Source organism: Olea europaea, chromosome 17, assembly GCF_002742605.1.
Source record: "Olea europaea var. sylvestris chromosome 17, O_europaea_v1, whole genome shotgun sequence".
Lineage (NCBI taxonomy): Eukaryota > Viridiplantae > Streptophyta > Magnoliopsida > Lamiales > Oleaceae > Olea > Olea europaea.
Window position 1 is genome coordinate 4146366 of NC_036253.1, and position 21881 is coordinate 4168246.

General features: G+C 36.7%; 2 protein-coding genes across 2 annotated transcripts; both read left to right on the top strand.

Moving 5' to 3' along the window:
• The first annotated feature begins 1426 nt into the window (after positions 1-1426).
• LOC111366082 lies at positions 1427-7172 on the top strand. The gene is made up of 6 exons (XM_022986731.1): positions 1427-1897; positions 3679-3732; positions 4272-4352; positions 6316-6385; positions 6510-6598; positions 6826-7172. Exons 1-6 carry the CDS (start codon positions 1712-1714, stop codon positions 6958-6960), a joined length of 615 nt encoding a protein of 204 aa, XP_022842499.1. The 5' UTR covers positions 1427-1711; the 3' UTR covers positions 6961-7172.
• A 2310-nt stretch (positions 7173-9482) lies between these two features.
• Positions 9483-13838, top strand: LOC111366083 (leucine-rich repeat extensin-like protein 2). Its single transcript, XM_022986734.1, is given in 2 exon segments — positions 9483-11549; positions 13222-13838. Coding segments are annotated over 2 exon segments (2262 nt in total). The 5' UTR covers positions 9483-9622; the 3' UTR covers positions 13557-13838.
• The last annotated feature ends 8043 nt before the right edge of the window (positions 13839-21881 follow it).

Sequence of the window (21881 nt, forward strand, 5' to 3'; positions counted from 1 at the left end):
AGGATGTATAATTTTTTCAATAGCTTTCTTTTATTGAACTTTGAAATTTTGATAAAGCTGATAAAATTGTCCCAACAATATGTAGAAATAGTACATATCACACTACTTTTGTTAGATCTCATTTGAGATTGGCTAACATAAAAATCAACCAAGTCCAAGTGAAAAGATGCTTTTTGTACTAAATTATGTGGGCACAAAAACAATTTCTCTATCCAAAGTTGTCTGTTTCCAGAAGCTGTCGAAAATATTTTTAGATAGACGAGTGTGTTTATTAATTTTTTATTATTGTCAAATAATATATTCAAGCTTGTCATGAATAACTTGATTAGGCATGATGCTTGAAGCATAATATGATGGACTAATGTATTTTATTTAGGTTGGGATCGAGGAATTTCATCATCCTTAGATATAGAATATTTCAAAAATATAAAAGTTTAATTCTATACAGGGCTAGATCGACATATATCTCATCCCATAGTCCGCTTGGGTTGAGGTGAAAAAGAGGGAAGGGGTGCCTAGGCTTAGGGAACATGTGCAACGTCGACCTCCGAAGGACAACAATTTTTTTCCCCTTAATCTAACTAAGTAGCTTGCCTACGTCTAGAGTGGGAGGAAATTGATATCATCGAGCAAAAGACATTCAACGATAGGCCTAAAGGAATTTTGAATCGAACTCATCCTTAATTACTACCTTACCTTAGCCGAAGGGTTAAACTTAAATGTACAAAGAATATAATAGTCTCAACCATAAGCATCACAGAGCTCGAGCAACTTCAATTTAACAAATCTAGTTTGACAAAAATAATGCGTCAAGATCGTTCGTTAAGTCGGATCAACCCGAGTTGGCTGATCGACAAATTTCACGTGCTAGACCATAGTCTAAATTTTCATAATTAGCCGACAACATTTTACAAACTTGCCCCTTTATACACGATTGGTTCAACGGTTCAAAATTGTCATGTTACTATAGTTTGGGCAGCTCTGACCCAAACGAGGAAGAGCCGATAGAAAGTTCGAGAAGAGGCTTTTGTATTATTTGGATCAAGTAATTTAGCCCCCGTTTGCCTTCAATTAAAAATAATTTATTTGGGAAAAACAGGTTTTAAAATAATGAATTTTTGAAGAACGTGTTATTGAAAAGTAGAAAAAATTTAGATTTATGTATAAAATATTTTGTTATAAGAATGTGTTATTAAAAATAAATTTTAGAGAAAGAATTTTATATAATAATGGACAAATGAGGCTTAATTATAAGAGTTAGGACATGTTCGATAGTGATTATAAAAATTAAGTGAATTTCACTTATGAGTGAATGAGTAAAAAATGACAGTCAAAATAATAAAATAATGACCAAAAAATTGAATTTTTATGGCGAAAAATTGCTATCAAACGGACTTATCCATGGATTCTACATATCAGTCAAAATTGAACCATTCCTGTGGAAGACCTGCCATTCCAGTTTTCTTGATGTTCCCGTTTTATACGCAAGTACGCAACCCACAGGAAACTTCCCGAATTCAAAGAGATCCCACCTCAAATAAATAAATTATTATCTCCCCATTAATAGCACATTTTTTTCTTTTTCAATCCTGTTAATACATTCTAATTTCTACAGAACAACATATTGTTGGCATTTGATCGAATCCCAACTGTTTGGTTTATATTTGGTCGGGATTTCTTCAGTTTAATTTCATATTTCTTTAGAGGAAAAATGGAGGGTGGTGCAGCTGCTGTTTCTACAGAGAAGGCATCAGAATCAGCTGCGTCAGCCTCATACACATATTGGGTCAGGGAATTGACCCATGATGCAGCTCCACGACCCGTCCCCAAGAAGCTCAATGTGGAGGATTTGTCCAATCATTCTAACCCGACCCACCTCGGCTCCGTATGGAATCGGGTATCCATTTGGAAAATTTAAAGATCTGTTGTTTTCTTTTTTTGATATATTTTTTCCCGGTCATATATTATTATGATTTTTCTCTATGTTTACCGGTATGTTTTGTTGTTGTGTGGTTTGTTTTTAAATAGCTTGGGGTAATAATATTATGGAAGCTTTGATTCTAAGAAGAGAAAGAAGCAAAAATTTGTAAGAAATGAAAGAGTTTTAGCTAATTGGTGAAAATATTAACTGTCTTCTTGTCGAGAAAAATGCATCTACTTTATACTGTGCGTGTAAACTGCATGAAGTTGATAATTGAATGATAAATATTTGGATTTTTTCCCCTAAAAGTGAAAGTGGAGTTGAGGTGGATTTGTTTTAGACTTGATGTACTTGAAGTTGAAAATTGTGCAGCGATGGTGCTGAAGTGAAAGATAACATTTTTCTGTTTTACAGAGTAAAAACACTTGAGTTTAGAATTACGGATAGGCAATTGCTTGTTGGCTGTTCTTGAATTTAGACTTTGAGAAGCACTTCAGGATGAACATGATGACAGTGGCACAGTTGGCATCAAAAGTGGGGTTTTTCTTTTGAAAGTTTCGATCTTGTCTTCAATTTTTGTTTATCCTGAATCGAGGAAGAAAAATATAAGCAGAGAGAGAGGAACTACAAACATCCACAAGTTTCGAAAATCCATTCAAAATTTAGTAAGATGGCTAGCTTAAGAACAAACTAATTCAGCCCCATTTCCGTTTGTAAGAATTCATTTAGGGGAAAATTTTGGCAATAAGAAGATAGTGTATACTTATATAATCACGGGAGTAGGATTAAGGATCTCCCAACCTTGAAACATTCTCCAATGGTGATAAGTCTTCAAGAACTCACATGCCATAAATTAGAAATTGTTTAAGAAGTGCATACACTCCTTTGAGGTGTATATATTCTGTTTTAGAAAACCTAATGTTACCTAGAGTGTGTTCTAGAATGGAGTCATATTTGTACCTACCATGGTGATTATGGAAACAAATTTAAAAAGGAATTCCTCTAAAATCCGATGTAATAGTGGCCTTGCAATTAAGAAGCAATCGTTCTTACCGTCATCATAGAAACTGGTCATGAGGCACGAAAGTGCGATGAAGAGATATGTAGCAGATAGCTGATGGGAGTAATACTCCATGAAGAAATTAAAATAATCTTCTAATCCTTGTTGCTGTAACAAACTCAATAATAGAGTTTCCGACAAATGCCGTTCGAAAACAATCCTCTAAAGGCCCTGTGACATAGTAATCAAACTAGAGGTTGAAGAGATTAGTAGTATGAGATTCAGGAAGTTTTTTTAATTAAGGCACCATTTGATTCTCATTTTTATCAAAATACATTTTACTCCCTTTTTTCCACCACACATTATTTATTAAAATAATATTACATGTAAATCAATAACTTTTCCTTGTTTTTCATCCATACATTCTCCGTCAATCTGCTATTATAAAATTCATTTTTCAAATGGTTGTCAAACACCCTCTAACTAAATCAAAATTTGTTTCCACAAAGTTTGTTTATATTGTAATTATACATTTAAGGAAGTTTTATCAATTAGTAAGTATGAAGTCATTGTTATACGTATTGGTCAGCAAATATTTGTTTTAAATTCACTTATTAAAGTAGGTAATAATGTCAACCATTACATTTATTTTACATGTAGTTCTTACTTCAGTGCTATTACATATGACGTGCATAATTTTTATACTTCAAGTTCACCCTTTATTTATATTATGTCAATTGTTTATTTCATTTTCCAGGCTGGAACATGGGAAGAGAAGAGTTTGAATAAGTGGGCAAGCGATAGAATTAAGGTCTGAATGCTTATAATCAATTATGTTTTTAGGTGTGTGTGTCTGGCCTGTGCTGCAACAATTTTTTCTGTTGACAATCCTTTGACATTTCCTGGTTGTGGACACATTGAGGTTATTTGTTGTGATTTTAATGTTCTGGTCTCTGTCAGTACCTTTGGCATGTTCTTCAAATATGTTTGTTACTGTAGACATCATCAATCAGAAATTCAGAATTAGTATCATAACGTATAATTCTATCTCAACAAACTATAGGAACCGTGAAACATACTGGAACTTAGTTGCATAAGCTTAAAAGTGAGCTAAACAGAGAAACAACCTTTCAGTGGATTGACCAAATGATTTTGAAAAAAATTATACCTAATTACCAGGTAAGTCCACTTTTCAGTCGTAAGACCTAATATATCATTATAATTCCAATTTTTAACTAAACATGTTCACAGACTCCGTGGTGAGTATATTAAAGCTTGTGCATGTTATGTGCTTGATCACATACATTCATGCCTATAGATATTTACGTGGTTCATATTTGCTAATTGCAGGAATTGCTTGTGTCTGTTGGGACTCTAGAGTTCTCTGGAGGCAAAGCAGAAATAGAAGAAGTAACAAGATGCTCTGGGGATGTGAGTTCTCGTAAAATTGTTACACCTCCAAGATGATTTCTGTTCAGTCTCATACTTTCTTAAGTTTCTATTAGCTTCCAAGTAAATTTGTTTTTTCTTTGTGGAGATTTGACATAGATGATGTCATCAACGTATCCACTTATAGTTCTGTGTTCTTACACGAGATAGATGCATAATACGTTGTTGCTGTACATAGGTTTCTTCTTTTTATCTGTTTGCTATCTCTTTTGTGAGAATTGTTATTTATGTTACAAGTTACACACAGAGTTGATGTTAAGAGATGAAGCAGGATGCATGCATTTAAAGTTGAACTTGTAGAAACTGGAAGTAAGAAGTTCAGTACTAGGGAATGAAGTGTCTTGAATGGTAACTACTAGGTGAAAATATTTACTGACAATTGAGGTGACGGCTATGAAGTATGACTAATTTCATGACATAATGCATGAAAGATCGTTGACTGTTTGTCTATTTCAAATGATTGTGTGAATACATTATAAAATGCATCTTCTTCTTAGCTCTCATTCAATAAAGGTTTCTTTTGCCTTGACGTCCATTTCTAAGTTATAGTCGATTTATGAATTTGGTGCATTGGATTAGAGCGTTTAAGGAATCTGATATAAATTTGTAATGGGTATTATTAGATAGAGTGTATTAAGATGGATTAAGGTAGGTAATATTCTTTGATTTTTATTTGAAGAATGTCATTTACTATATTTGTTCTTATTTGGCCTAAACCCACCCCACCCCACCTTGCCCCAACCCCCTCATTATATTATAATATTGATGGTACAGTCTATCTTTTGAATGAAAAATTAAAAAATAATATACGCTTTAATTCACCATAGTACCATCTACCTAATACTATCCATTATAATTTTATACTAAATTTTTTACATATTCTAATCCATGCACCAAACATAGGCGTAAGCATGCAAGCCGACAAATGAAGCGCTGTGCAGCTGAAAGGGCTAAACCAGGGATTTGAATTGTGAAATCCATAGGCAAGTGGCTCGTAAATGTATGGTAATATTTCTAAGATACAAAAGAGGTCAGAAAAACTTAAATTGAAGGAGCCTAATCCGTGGGATAAATTAGAGTTCTAAATTTTTTCAAGTAGGAAGAAATAAGGAAAAACAGAATGGAAATGGTTATGAACGGCGAATAAAACTCAGTTAATTGTGTTAATATAGTTGCTATATATAAGCTGTTATATTGTTGTTCAAAATTCAATTAAAAGAATGAAAATGGAATGAAACAACATGAAGGAAGCCAAAGAAAAACCGACGTGGAAACCAAACGGTGGAAATATAAAGAAAAAAACAGAGGCCCAAACTTTGTGCCATGCGACCGCATGGCCATCTACCAAGATTTAAAGGGGCCCTTCAATTATTTCATGCGGCTGCATGGTGATTTCCCGTGACATTGGGAGCCGTTTTTCTACCATTATAACTTCAAAAGTGGTGGCTTCTCAACCTATTTTGGCACCATTTCGTGCACACTTGGTGATGACCTATAAATAGGTGATAAATCTAAAGCCAAATAACGTGAATAACATTTTGTGATCAATACTCATTCCAAAATCAAAGATCAAACAATTGATTGATATTCATACTCAATTTCTTCTATGTGTTTTTAAAGTTTTGGAGGATCGCACTTATGCTTTGGTGCTAGATTCTTTACAAGGCTTGTTATAATCCTACAAACCGTTTGCCAAAGATCTTTAAGCATCTCATTCAATCCCGAGAGGAGGCAAATATAATTTGAGGACAACAATTACGCGTTCGAGCCTTACATTTTATTTTCTTCAAATTTCTGGATATTAATTCAACTTGTGATTACATTTTCATTTTTGTTGTCTCTTCTTCATTCCTCTATATATTTCCAACGTAAGCTACATTGGATGCTTTAAAGTTGTGATGTCAATTGCTATTTCGTAATAATAATAATTGAACCCGACTTGCAGGCATTCATAGTGACAGTACGAAACAAAAAACGTGTTGGTTACAATTATGAATTGACATTGAGAGTAAAGGGTAACTCTTTGTTATTCTTTCTATTTTACAGAATAGTCGTCGTTTACTTCATCCTTTTTTCCTTTTTATTTCCATGCTATTGTCTTCTCATCCACTTTTTTCACAAGTGAAATATGAAAATCAGGAGAATGGACTGTTGGATCAGAGAAGAGGAAAGTCAAAGGCCATATAGATATTCCCGAGTTCTCACTTGGTGAACTGGATGACTTGCAGGTATATTATATTTTAGCGATCAGATGTTCTTGCAGAATGAGCTAGAATAAAGAACATTCTTGCAGAATGAGCTAGCATAAAGAACATTCATTGATGTTATATTCCAGTAATCGAGAACCATACTCTTCTTGTCGCTGTTAGTAAAATAAGATTTTATAAACTTGGCTATGTACACATCCTGTAGAAACTCGACGTCTGTGTAATTTATGTTTACATTTGCTTTGCAGATTCACACAAAACTCAGTGAAGAAAAGGATCTTTCACAACAAGATAAGCAAAGGATCATCAAGGATTTGAAATTATTTTTGAAGCCTCTGCAGGAGAAATTGCATCATTTTGAGCAGGAACTGAAAGACCTATAGTAGTAAACACCTGTGGTTGTCGATTGAGGTTTTGGATTCCATAAGAAATAATTTGGATTTATATCTTCGCATTTGGACTAATGATTTTAATTAGAGTATATGTGGTTGAACACAAAACTGATATCAAGGTTGTTCAAGTGTTTGTAATGGAAAATGGAGCTTGATTATTTGCAATCTACAAACTCAGGTGAACTGTTGTGTTTCTTGGTTAATTTATGGATTGTAATATTTAGTGTAGCGATGATTCCAACAATCTTTGAACTATCGATGCCAATAAATTGAAGAAACACAAATTGGACTGTCTAGATTTTTAGCTCATATTCCCTATGCTGCTTCTCAACCAGGATTCGATAAGACGCGAGCCTTTAGACAAGCCATGGATTTTTTCCTTGGTGACTTTTCGAGCCTTTCTGGATTTAATGTTAATCATTAATTGCTTATTTCTCCTTACCTTTTTTCTTGAATGATCCACTTAAAGCTGCTTTAGTCTTTGTCCACTCTTTCATTGAAGAGTAATGTTATGTAGCTTTACTGAGGTTGCAACCTCAGTCACATAAGCTTACCATGCTGAAGAGCTTGGCATGACCCTTGTCCGAAACTGGAACAAAGTTCAAATAAACGAAGCTGCGGCTTTTCGTGGGCATTATTTCTACTGAATCCACGGGTACCCAGTAGAGGTGAAGTGAAAGTTTTTTTTAAAATCAGCTTCTTTCGCATTCAGCCCCAATCCCCAATATAAATCCTTATTTTGTTCTCTTCCAAATTCATTCTTGAATTTCTCCTTCGTCTTCTTCTTCCCGATGGATTTGAGTTAAAACCCTAATCCAGCCCCCTTTACCTATTTATTTTATGGTCACATTCCCTAAATATTGGGTTTTAGTGCAATTGGGTCTGCCATCTTGCTCTTATTTGTGGTTGAAAAGACAATTTTAACCCTATTTTTTATTCAAAAAAATATTAAAAATTAAAAATAATGACATTTTATTGCGTAATGTGACGCAATATGTTAGCTCCATTTAACATTAAAATAAAACGATGATTATATTGTCATCACAATTTTTTTCTTAACTACATTTAAATTCACCGCAATTATAATACATTTTTAATAAATACACCACCTCAATTTGACTAATATAACCTAGCATAATCCAACCTGCACCCCAACACGGGCAAGCGTGCTCGCTAGCTAAACGGTATGCGGACACATATAGAAAATTTTAGGATTTAATTGGCAAACAGAGTGGCACCAACCAAGAATGATTTTAAAACTTGGGTATCATCAACACTTTAGATTGTAGACTGGGAACTGCATTGAATACTAATTGTTACGCCTCTTCTAATGAGGCTCTAAGTATTGCCAAATGGCGGCTGTACAATATGTACAATAAGAGAACTTAGGTTTGTACTTCACATCATTCTACACACGCAGCAATTCGGCTGAGCCCCCACGACTGAGACCACGTGGATGAGCCCCACGGCTGAGCCACCATGGCCGAACCACTATGGTCGACCCCTATTGGCCAAACCCCAATGGGAGCTGAGCCTTCATGAATGAGGCGAGGAAGGTAGAGGCATCTTAGAGGAAGATCTTCATACAAGATCTTGTAATAAGTGAGTGATGTGACAACTCACTGCATAGGCAGCTCAACTCAATCAGCAAGTTAAATTTAGTCTTACACGTCAGGCCTAAGACTGCTAATTGTCATAACATTAAATGCACTTTTGAGCTTAAGTTTGATTGATTGATGCATATGACAAGAGTCCCTAGCCTCCAAGATAAGGCCACGTGTTTCTTCATCCAACGACTCTTACTTATCCCCTTCTACTGTAAAAGCTCACACTTGGTATCATTCCAGAGGTAATGCAAGTTTAGACTTTGATACTACAACTTCGCTCTCTACATTTTTCATTTACTCCCAATATCGACCTCCTTTATTTTATATTGGAGGCTCACATTAAAAGTCCTCCCACACTCAAAATATTTCTCCTCAAAACTGACTTGACCGTTGGAATGCGCGCGGCCGACTCCACCCCCACCGGAGAAGCCACGTGTGGCTAACGGTTTGTCCTAGCGTGCAAAAATACGGCTTGCTTGGACGTGAGAGGTCTTGGAATCTGTTGGCCACGTTTAAGGTACATTTTTCGAGATCATCACTAATTTTCCTTTGCAAAAGATTTATGAATTGGATCGTAAAATTTTACATTTCAAGCATAGAATTGAAATTTTTTCTGCAATTTGATTTGTCTTTTAGATTCTAGAATAAGCACCTCCAGATAATTTTATCTACTAGAATTTGCTCAAGCAGATGCATTGTAACCATTTACCAGAACTTCCTGTTAAGTTTTGTGGCAACGTGGAACAGAAAAGCAAGCATGTGATTTCATAGTTCTTTTTCTTTCTTGTCAATGCAGTGCACCACACCTCACATTAAAGAATTCCCTTTCTTGGCATTGGAGGAATTTTATACTATTTACCATTTATAATGAAAACTTAGATATTTAAAGTAGAGGGAGAGGTTGAATCGAGGTGAGAAGCCAGCCTGTGGCTATTCATTCATATACAACAAGAACACGACACGAGCCATTATTGGCATCTCAAAATACTCTTCTTTCTATCGTTCCATTTCTTATTCTTCTGAATGTGTTCGAATTATTTGCTCAAATGAAATCCATAGCTAAAAATCAGAGGGCAATGCTGCATTTGCAGCGTAACCCAATTTTCTTGATTCTTGCAGTAATTTTCTTCTTGTTCTCTCAAATCTGTGCTGTTTCAGCAGCAGAAAATGGCATTGACTTGGATGATATTGATAGAGATATGAAGAACTTAACGCTCGAAAATCCGAGTATTCGACAAGCTTACATTGCTTTACAAGCATGGAAACAGGCTATTTTTTCTGATCCTTTCAACTTCACAGCAAACTGGACAGGTTCTGATGTTTGCTCCTATGGTGGAATCTTCTGTTCCCGGTCTCCAATGAATGCCTCCATGCGAGTCGTGGCTGGGATTGACCTAAACAATGCGGACATTGCAGGGTACCCCCCGGATGAGCTCGGGTTGTTGACTGATCTGGCCCTTTTCCACATCAACTCTAATCGATTCTGCGGTGTGATTCCAAAGAATTTCAAGAAAATGAATCTTCTTTTTGAGTTGGATGTCAGTAACAATCGCTTCGAAGGGAGATTCCCTCATGTGGTTCTGTCCTTGCCTGAATTGAAATTCTTGGACCTCAGGTTCAATGAATTCGAGGGACCTGTCCCCACTAGGCTTTTCGACAAACCCCTCGACGCCATTTTCTTGAACAACAACAGATTCCGGTTTGGAATACCAGAAAATCTTGGAAATTCTCAGGTTTCTGTTTTGGTATTGGCCAACAATAATCTTGGGGGTTGCATTCCAGGCAGCATTGGCAAAATGGGTAAAACTTTAAATGAATTGATCTTGATGAATGATAATCTAACTGGTTGTTTACCTCCAGAGATTGGAATGCTGAAGAAATTGACAGTATTTGATGTTAGTTTCAATAATCTCCAAGGGCCATTGCCTTCAGGTATTAGCCGTATGAGGAGCTTGGAACAGCTAGATGTGGCACACAACCGCCTCACTGGAGAGGTGCCCGCCACCGTGTGCCACCTTCCCCAGCTGCTCAACTTCACTTACTCATTCAATTACTTCACTAAGGAGGCCCCGGAATGCACTAAATTTGGTGGAGGGACAGTGGCAGCTGGGCGGGAGAATTGTATATCGGGGAAGAGTGATCAAAGGTCTGTTAAAGAGTGCTCATCGGATGCTGCTAAGCCGTTTGATTGTAGCAAGTCCAAGTGTGGCGGTGGCGGCAGAAGCTTCGGGATGAAGCCTAAACCAAGGAAGAGGCCACCAGTTCAGACAAAGCCGCCATCTCCGAAGCCATCTACTGGGCCAAGGCCTTTCCCCAAGCTTGTTTCGCCGCCACCTCCGCCCACTTCAAGGTCTTCACCATCCACGAGATCACACCCTCCACCACCTCCAACTCCAATTCCAAAGCCGACACCAACACCATCTTATCATGCACCGCCGCTGCCGCCTACCCACAAAGTCTCTCCAGTAACTCGCCTTCCACCACCTCCGCCCCCAACTTACCACTCTAAGCCCACAAAGAATTTACCTCCACCCCCACCACCTCGGCATAAGGGCTCACCAAAGACGCACTATGCAACGCCACCGCCACCGCCACCACCACCACCAACAACAGCTACGCCACCTCAGCATAAGAGCTCACCCAAGACTCGCTATGCATCACCACCATCTCCACCATTTTATGAACATGTGACACCATCACCACCTCCACTGCCCTCTCCCTCTCCCTCGCCTCCACCTCCACCTCCCTACACATATCCATCCCCGCCACCACCTTCTCCATCACGTCCTCCACCCTACATATATTCATCCCCACGACCACCTTCTCCATCACCTCCCCCACCCTACAATTATTCATCACCCCCTCCACCTTCTCCATCACCACCACCACCCTACATATATTCATCGCCCCCACCACCCTCACCATCACCGCCTCCACCATCCCCTGGATGCAGTGAATCAACATCACCTCCACTAGAGCCGGTCCTGAGGCGAGGCAGTGAGGCCTGCGCCTCAGGGCCTCAACTGGTAGGGGGCCTCACTTCGCCATAACATTTTTATTTTTTGCAATTAAATGAAAAAATTGGAAGAAGAAATAATTTTCCCCTCCCCACGGTCACTGACATACTGTGGCGATGCAGAATTTACAGGTTCAGAGGGAGGACAGTGGCCAATCGCCATTGTTGCAGGCGATTGCAGATGGGAAGCTTGAAGAGGAAGACGATAGACTTGGGCCAAATTTTATTTTATTTTTTTGCTTGAGGCTTTTTTTTTTTTAAATAGGCCCATCAATATAGCTATAGATCCATGGCCCATATAGCCCATATGCCTCTTAAGTGAAACTGGTTCCAACACATAAGATAATTTGGACAAAAAAAACCTAATTCTCCCTACACTGCGCAACCCAACGCCGAGTCGTCGAGTGAATTGGTTGTAACCCGCTTGTTGCATGCGAGTCGCCGATGTCGACCTCAGCCCTTCAGTCTTCACCACTACCTTCTGCTACCATGTGAGCCTTTCTTCTTCTTGTTTGTTTTCTTGTCTTTCTTTTTATGTTTTGTTTTTGTTTATGTTGTTTTTGATTTTCATCATTACGAAATTAAAATAAATATGTGCATAATCAAGATTGAAGATGCTTTGATGAATCTGATGATAATGATTAATGGGGAGAAGCATAAATAATTGATAATGGGGAGAAGCATAAATAATTATTCAGAGAAAATTGACGTCAAATCATTCTGGAAGAGTTATCTTCTGTGAATAGAGATGTGATTTCATTACTCAATTTCCTGTTACTTCATGCATTTTGTCAAATTCTTGTGGCCGAATGTTACTAGCAGGTAGTTCCTGCCTGGTTGAGCTGCTTACCTATAAAAGGTGATCTTATTGAAGTAAAAGTTGTTCATGAGCAGCTTTGCACAATGGTCGAGAGGTAGACAATGGAGATGGCTCTAATTTGGCATTGTTGGAAACCAAACTTGTTGCTAAAGACCTTCATTTATGTATATTGATCTGTTTTCCTCTTGTAGGTCCGATAGGGAACTTCTGGGTCCCAACAATCAATATCTCCTCAAAATAGTCGCTGTATTTGTTGAGGTCAGTTCTCACTATATGATAAGTGAATAACTTAATGTGCATTTTATGTTGTGTTGTGAAATTCCGAATAGAGTATTACAATCTAATTGGCCTGCACTTGACTATGATCTTTAGACATTTATATAAATGAATATGCTCTGAACCTGTGATCATTACATTTTTTTGTCTAGTGTATTTAGAGAGAGAGAAATGTATTGACTATAAACTTTTTCTTCTGCTATAGGTCCTACGTGTCATTACATAATTTTTGCTCAAGTCCTATTTCTCAGGTGAGCAATGGCTTTTGCTTGCTTTTTTATAAACTATTAAACATATAGGAAATGTTTGAAGCCTTGCCGGCTTATATGATTGCATTGTAGTATTGCACCTTTGTCGGGTTATATTGACTTTTGTTAGATTTAATCGAATGATCAATTGTATAAACGGATGTAGTCATATACCATGGTGCCTCCTAAATATGAGTCTAGAACTCAAAAAATGAAAAAGGAAATGCATAATACAAACTTTTTTTTCTGAGGAGGGGGGGCTAATTTATAAAGTTCGCCTCAGGGCCCTGACAGCACAGGACCGGCCCTGACCTCCACCACCTCCTTATGTATATTCATCTCCACTAGCACCCTCTCAGTCAACTCCCCCACCCTATACATATTCATCCCCACCACCAACTTCTCCATCACCTCCCCCACCACATATATATTCATCACCCCCACCACCTTCTCCATCACCTCCACCATCCTACATATATTCATCGCCGCCGCCGCCGCCGCCGCCGCCACCACCCTCACCATTGCCGCCTCCACCACCAGTGTATGAAAACATACCGCTTCCTCCAATCGAAGGAGTCTCCTATGCATCTCCTCCACCCCCTGTTATTCCATACTACTGAAATGGTGCCCAGTTATAGTCCATCCTATACTGCCATCTTTCTCCTCTCTTATATTCCAAAAAGTGTTCCATGAAAACATAAGATACAGTTCTTTTCTGCAGTTAAAGGGAGTGGTTGTGCTTCTGATGATCCGTGGTTCCATTTTGGAGGGCTCCTGCTTCAACAATAACTAGAATAGTTCTATTTGTTAATTATTAAGTTTTTATTGTTCATAATTGCAACTTATATTCTTCAAAAGTCATCTTTTATTGATATACAACAGTTACCAAATGTTCTTTTTTTAATTTTTCCCTTGCTGGTGAAGACAAATATGCAAATCAACAAACACCCCCAAGATTTTCTCCTTACCTTGCAGTTGTTGATGATTATTTATTAAAATCAAGAATTATCTCCTAATATATAAATAGAAAGACAGAATAAAATGTTTAGGATTGGGAGATATAAGAGCTGAAATCATACATACAAAACATAAAAGGATATAATAAAGGAACATGTAACAAAAGTGTAAACTGAGAATGTTGCACGTGAATATTCTACTACAGCGGATATTCAAGAATTGATGAAAGAAATTTTAATGAATTTAAAAGAAATTATATTGAGAAGTATTCTACATGGAAGTAATGAAACGGTATTTAGGACAAGTTTGACAAGGCTTCCGCTTCTTGTAGAAGAGTTTCAAGAGAAAACACTGCTTCTACTTAATTTCAAAAGTAGCTTTTGATTTTTCAAAAACCATGTCAAATAAGCCCTAAAATGCATTACAAATGTTTAAACTGGCACCTTAGTAAAGCCTTGAAACATAATCTCACCACTGCCGCATTATGGACACATCATAAAACACTGCATCATAGTTGCATCTCAAATCAAATGATGAATACTTTCAAGTTAGAGATACAACATGTTGCTAGCTTCCAGCTTCATCTGTAAATGAACAAGTTGAGTTATTTTGTTGTGTCCACATACTCACAAAGTAGCAAATGCACTGCCTTATGAAAACAAATATCTCATTACCGGCATTGCACCCCAGAAACACCTATACAGTCCTACACACACAGAAGTTGACTGGCCGCTGGATAGTACATCACCGAGAATCTTTTTCTTCTCAACAAATGAAAACTAATCATCTTACAGTTCAAAGAAAACTGCATGGAAGCCTGTCTTTCCAATGAAAACCCGAGTAATTCATGGGAGAGAAATGTACAAGCAAACATGCCACATAAACTGGAGCAAATCTGTCACTCGTTTTTCTTCTTCATTTTCTTTTATCTCAGTTATAAGAGCTTTATCCAAAGCGTATCACAATCCATTCTGGCATTAAATAATGAAGTGTTCCAAAATTTGGAAAATAAAATAAATTTCTTATCTTTTGACAATCCATTTTATTCTCTCAAATCCAAATCCAAATCCAAATAATCCTGTTGAAGACAATATTTATTGACATAAATTTGGCCATATCTTCCAACTAAAGATTTTAGGTCAAGTAATTCAATATGCTATCAAAACAGACAAATACGCTAAGTTCAAGTCTTTTTACCATCCATTAATGAAATTGTGCGCATGTCAGGCTTCAATAGGAAAAAAACGAACACACCTACATGTGAGGGGCATGTTGAAGACAATATTTAAATGATCTATAATTGGCTCTATTTACTAACGTGAGCTTTTAGACCAAATGTTTCAACAAAACTAAAAATATAGTGATTATAATTTTAGTTCTGATGGAAGCAGTTTCAAGAGGCTGAGAAAAATAAAAAGGTAAGTTGACAAAAACTTATCTTATTTACTAATGCAAGTTTTTTCTAACACGAAAATTATTTTGGAATAGCTCTCTTATCATTAAAAGCAAAAACAATTTTATGGTAAAGACTAGTATCCCAGTTCCTATTATGACGAATATTTAACAAACTGAGCTCAGTTTTCGATACCACCACAACTTTTGAGAAGGAAAAAAACCATCTGATTAGCTTATTCATATGTTTCTCTCATCATCTATCGTACCAACCCCAAATTGTTCCAAATTTTAAAAACATCATTCTCCGAACGTCCCAATTTCAAGAACAAGCCATACCATGTCCTGTGTTAATTCCCTCGAACTGTATCAAAACAGGACAGTAATTAAGACTTGCTAATAATAATTAAAGTATCAAAGAAATGGAAAAAAGCCATCCAGAGATTGAAACACACCTCTTCAAGTATGTTGTTGAAGAGGTTGTCCTTTAAGTAACTCGGTACATGACCACCAAGGTGACCATCAAAAATTGCGAAAAAACCGAGCATATGCTCCTTCTTCTGCCTGTACTCAGCAACATGATAGTCTTCCATGTCATATCCTGATTGACCTTCCACCAAATGGAACCCGTATGACACTCTATTATTACATGACGATGACTTTAACTTGATCTTCCCTTTTTCCAGTATCTGGTGAAGATCCATCCACACAAACAGCTCTCTACAAACCGTCCCAAACGGAATTAACAAGCATAAATAAAGGACTACTTTAGTCTCTATACCACTACTCATCATATATCAGACATCCAGACGCCACGGCGGAGTTAAAACTTGCATTACATGGGACAATAATTAAACAATTAACGTGCATTGATAAAATTCATAATTATAACTGAAGTTTCATCACAAAGCTCAGTCGAGCCAAAGCGGACTTATATGGAACAAACCATAAAAAAAACTACGAACGTAGCAACTCAATTTAATAATAAGTAACAAATTGAAATCAGAATTCTACGGTACCTATTTTCAACCACACATTTTTTATTTAAATAATATTACACTTAAACTAAAAAAATTTCCTTTCTTTTTTAACCACACAACCTTCGTCAATCTACTATTCCATAATATATTTTCAAAATTAAGGAGCTCAAACACACTTGATGATATGAAGACGACCCCCGGAAGACGAAGACCGCTTTTTCTCCATATGGAAGTGTGAAATAACTAATCCTTGTGTAGAAAAAAAAATTAATTAATTAAAAAAAATAAAAAATCTATTCATTGATTTTAGGGGAAATGAGTTGGGAAGGCTGTCTTCCAATTGATTTTTGTTCAAAAGGATTTTGATTAGATTTTTGAAAATAATATAAAGTATAAATATTTAAATATTTAAAAAGACTACTATACTCCTCCAATTGATCCCCAAATTAAAGAAGATACGACATAGTTCCTTCTCCTTCCTTCCCAACAGAGTCCCAAATGTTCCTTTTTCCTTTCACCTTCGAACCATCTCTTCTCTACTGCACGACCTCTCTCTTCTCCACTATCACTTCCATACGCAAGAGAAATCGTCGTTTGAAGGAGCATCAGAAACTCGAACACTATCTGACAGACCAATTTTTGAGGGAGCATCCTTCAAATTTCAAGCACATAATTTGCTGTTTACGTGAAAAATCCTCAGACATTATACCAGGTACTATTCAGCTGGGTTTCTGAGTTGGCTTAGCAATTTTTATAGCTTTGTCATTATCACTGTTGTATACTTGGATTGACCTAATTTTACTTATTGAATTTGATATTCATGTGTTTTAATTCGAGTTTTTTTTTTTTTTTTTTGTGGAAAAGTATAAATGCCATAGCTCACTGATAGACTTAATATCAATTTCTTTTATGTTGGTACACATGATTTAGACTATTAATATATCAATAATTTTGTTGCAAAATCAAGTGAGACCTGGATTTATAGAGCGTGCACCCAATTTATGTCAGTCATATACTGGAGTAACTGGACTTGAATTGCATTTTAAAATGTCATTTCTAAATCATTGTAAACTACTATCTCTGGTAGAAATTTCATCTATGGGTAACTATTTGGAATGATCAAATTTAGATATATTAAGCTCGTCCGGGTTCTATGGCTAGATGCACTAAGTGTTGAGATGGGTGCAAGAGAGAAGAAATTATTAAAGAATCTTATTATCGTAAACATGTATTTGGTTTTGCTCTCAAGTCCTTATCCTTTTGCTTAAGCCATTGATGAGCTGAAGACACGTATACAATATGAAATTAGTTGATTTCATTTACTCTTATTTTGTAGTTTTAACGATGATGGAACGAACTAGACGGCGAAAAAAAAGCCAAACATGTTTTTGTTACATACTTATATTCCTCTTTTGGCTATTGAGCTTATTGCGCTAGTGTGTTGTATGTGATTTGTATTTAATCTTTCACGGGGAAGTTGGCTCACATTTTTGTCAAATACCTAAATGAATTCTTTGGCCTTCCAAATTGAACACTAGGAAGTTGGCTTACATTTTTATTCTTCTACCATGTAAATATGTTTAATTTGTTTGGAAGGTGATGTAAACCCCAACAAGATTTATACTTTTGTATATGGAATTTCTCCATTCTGTTTTTGAATTGTATTATATTTGTAGATAGTAAATATTTATTCTCCATTTTGTTTTTGAATTATATCATATTTGTACATGTTTTATTATTTGCAGTGCTATGGAGAATATTTAGATTGACGCTGCGATTACAACAAGATGTAAAATCCAAGTAGTACATGATGTCTATGAACAACTGGATACAAATCACAAAAGCAAGCTTCGGGAGAGCTGCTTTGGATCTCTACTTAGACTTGGGGATATAAGGTTGGCTTCACAGGTCATCCATCAATTGTTATTGAGGAAAATGAAGACCGACAAAAATGGAGAAGTGTGGTTCAAGATAGGAGATAAACAAGCGAGGTTTGGATTGGAAGAATTTATTTTAGTCAGTGGGTTAAATGCGGGTGATGAGAATGATGTAAATAAGACTTTGGGTACAGATGTCGGATTGTGAAAGAATATTTAGAAATAATGGGGGGAAAATCACAAAGGGAGATGTCTACAATGCATTTGTATGTTGTAAGAAGAGAAAGAGTGACAAGTATAAGTTGAGATTGATCGTAATATTGGCGTATGTCCTGTGGGCCACGGAGGAAAATAGCTACATCGATTTATGGTGATTGGACTTGATGGATAATTTGGATAGGTTCGAGAAGTATCCGTGGGGGAAGATTTCATTTGAATACACCATGAATGTATTCAGACGTGAGATAGGAGGTAAATTGAAAAGTTTTGAAGTCGGAGGAGAATTACAATGTTGGTATTCTTTGCAGGGCTTTCCCCTTGCTATAATGGTATGAACAAACAATATACTTGACTTGTAATATTTTGTATATATAAATTTGTGTCATGAGATAGTAATGTATGTTTTATAATAAATTTGGTCATTTGAAGCGATTCCAACTTTGGAAATGAATTTTGCTACAAAATATCCAGATGTAATTCCAAGAATGGTTGCTTGGGAAATGCTGAAAAGATTAGCGTCTGTCGCCATTGATATTGTGTTGAAATCGAAAGAGGTAAATTTATGTTTTTTAAAATTTAATGGGGACAAATTATGGAATTAGATTAGTGGATAACTAATGATTTGCAGATTTAATATTTGCAATTGGAGGTTAATTCCACATTGATTCCCACTGAAGCCAAACTCGAAGAGGTCTATTGGAAAGAGTTAACACCGATTGTGGAAGAAGATGAGAGTGCTTCACACTATTCCGAAGGAGGCGAGGCTAAGCATGATGCCGAGCTACATCATGCATACCACGAAGAGTCTCCTAGAGTAGCTCAACCACCACAACGTGGTTTTGATATCAACATGGCGGATTTATTGAGAACAGAAATGGAAAAACTTGAGGGAAGGCTACAAGCAGTCATATTGACTTGACTAAATCAAATGGAGAAAAAGGTTGACAGGTTAGTTGAATTGGCTGTGGCGAGTCAGTTCCATTTAGCGACTAGTGCATTTGAGGTTCCACTAGTAGCACAGCTCATGTACTAGAATGTGAACCGAAGTGTGGGTTGGAAAATGAGGCTGAGTTTGATGATGTGACAGATATGCCTGCTGCTGAAAGAAAGGTAGATCTGCCTGAGAAGGATCCAAAGTTAGAGGAGGAGGTTAGAGAAAAAATGTAGGAGGGAAGGATTTGGAAACTGGGCTTGGATTTGATGATGTGAGAGATGTGTCTGTTGCTGAAACAAATGTAGAAGCGCGTGAGGAGGACCCAAAGTTAGGGGAGGAGGTTAGAGGGAAAAATGTAGGAGGGAATGACTTGGAAAAGGAAGCTGGATCTGGGAATGATATAGATGAGCAAGAAAATGAAAAAAATGGTCAAGGAAAGTGTTGGAAAATAAATAATATTAGAGGAGGAACATTCCGACTTGGAAAAAGGTATCGATGATTTTGTGATGCCTGAGAAGCATGATGTGGATACAAATGATTCCACGCAAGGTATGTAAAAATTAATTCGAAATTCAATTTTACATTTTTATAGCCAAATGAAACAAAATTTCCATTTCTAATTGTTGTTACTTGCAACATATAGCTACAGTGTAGAAATCGATGATGCAAGATGCGATCCACCGAAAGGATGAGGGTATCGTCCGAAGAGAAAAGCGCGCTTATTGTGTTCTCCCTACAGGGACCCGACGAAGAGGAGAAAGTTGTCGGACATCGATGCATACGATCCTTATCGAGAAGTAGATCCCGTCAAGGTTGAGGCTTTTTGCAAATGGATAGAAACTACATCTCCGTGGTAAATTATTACATATAGTTGCAAGTACATGTGAAAGTAATGACAGTATTACCTAAATATAATTTCGTGTTGATTTTGTTGTATGCACATCCAAATTATACATTTGCGCTTTTATAATGTGAAAGCAAAAAGTTTGATGGATCTTGTGAATGATGATGGTTAGATTAATGACAGTGTAGGTAGTACAACTTTAATGATTTTACAATAATGTCACAAAAGAATTCAGTTTCAATTGATTAGTTTATTTTTGTATATTATGAACAAGGCCCTATACCAGATACAAGAACTTTAATGAGTTTTACATGTACAAGTTTTGTCTTCCATTGTCATATTATTGCAATGTAAGATGTACACTGCTATCCTTATTTTCGTAACGGCATAAAACTCGTTATGACCAGATATAATGATTTCGAAGTCGTTTCAGTTAAAATTGATACTAAAACGAGTTTGACCTCATTTCGAAGACACAAAACGACATGCATATCGTTCCAATGTTAAATACGCATTGCTTCTCTGATTTGCGTAACAACGTAGAACTCGTTATAACCCTTCATAACGACCCACCATACGTATGACTTCAAAGTCGTTATGTATGGTCATAACGAGATCTACTTCATTACGCAAATCGGAGAAGCAGTGTGTACTTAATATTGAAACGATATGCATGTCGTTTTGTGTCTCAGGAACGAGTTCTAAATCGTTTTAGTATCAATTTTAACTGAAATGACTTCTAAGTCGTTATGTATGATCATAATGAGTTCTACATTAGTGTTTATTTGACATTGAAAGGATATGCATGTCGTTTTATGTCTCAAGAACGAGTTTGAACTTGTTTTCGTATCAATTTCAATTGAGACGACTTCGAAGTCGTAATGTGTGGTCATAACGAGTTCCATGTTATTACGCAAATCAGAGAAGCAGTGTGTATTTAACATTAAAACGATATGCATGTCATTTTGTGTCTCAGAAATGAGTTATAATTCGTTATGTTAATCTGTATAATTTTCGAATTGGAACGACATTCATGTCTAGCACTATTCCGAAGGAGGCGAGGCTAAGCATGATGCCGAGCTACATCATGCATACCACGAAGAGTCTCCTAGAGTAGCTCAACCACCACAACGTGGTTTTGATATCAACATGGCGGATTTATTGAGAACAGAAATGGAAAAACTTGAGGGAAGGCTACAAGCAGTCATATTGACTTGACTAAATCAAATGGAGAAAAAGGTTGACAGGTTAGTTGAATTGGCTGTGGCGAGTCAGTTCCATTTAGCGACTAGTGCATTTGAGGTTCCACTAGTAGCACAGCTCATGTACTAGAATGTGAACCGAAGTGTGGGTTGGAAAATGAGGCTGAGTTTGATGATGTGACAGATATGCCTGCTGCTGAAAGAAAGGTAGATCTGCCTGAGAAGGATCCAAAGTTAGAGGAGGAGGTTAGAGAAAAAATGTAGGAGGGAAGGATTTGGAAACTGGGCTTGGATTTGATGATGTGAGAGATGTGTCTGTTGCTGAAACAAATGTAGAAGCGCGTGAGGAGGACCCAAAGTTAGGGGAGGAGGTTAGAGGGAAAAATGTAGGAGGGAATGACTTGGAAAAGGAAGCTGGATCTGGGAATGATATAGATGAGCAAGAAAATGAAAAAAATGGTCAAGGAAAGTGTTGGAAAATAAATAATATTAGAGGAGGAACATTCCGACTTGGAAAAAGGTATCGATGATTTTGTGATG

Coding starts and splice junctions, on each gene's coding strand:
- LOC111366082 (XM_022986731.1), top strand. CDS start 1,712: ATGGAGGGTGGTGCAGCTGCTGTTTCTACAGAGAAGGCATCAGAATCA. Junction 6,386..6,509: donor ATTGACATTGAGAGTAAAGG/GTAACTCTTTGT, acceptor TATGAAAATCAG/GAGAATGGACTGTTGGATCA. Junction 6,599..6,825: donor GTGAACTGGATGACTTGCAG/GTATATTATATT, acceptor TTTGCTTTGCAG/ATTCACACAAAACTCAGTGA.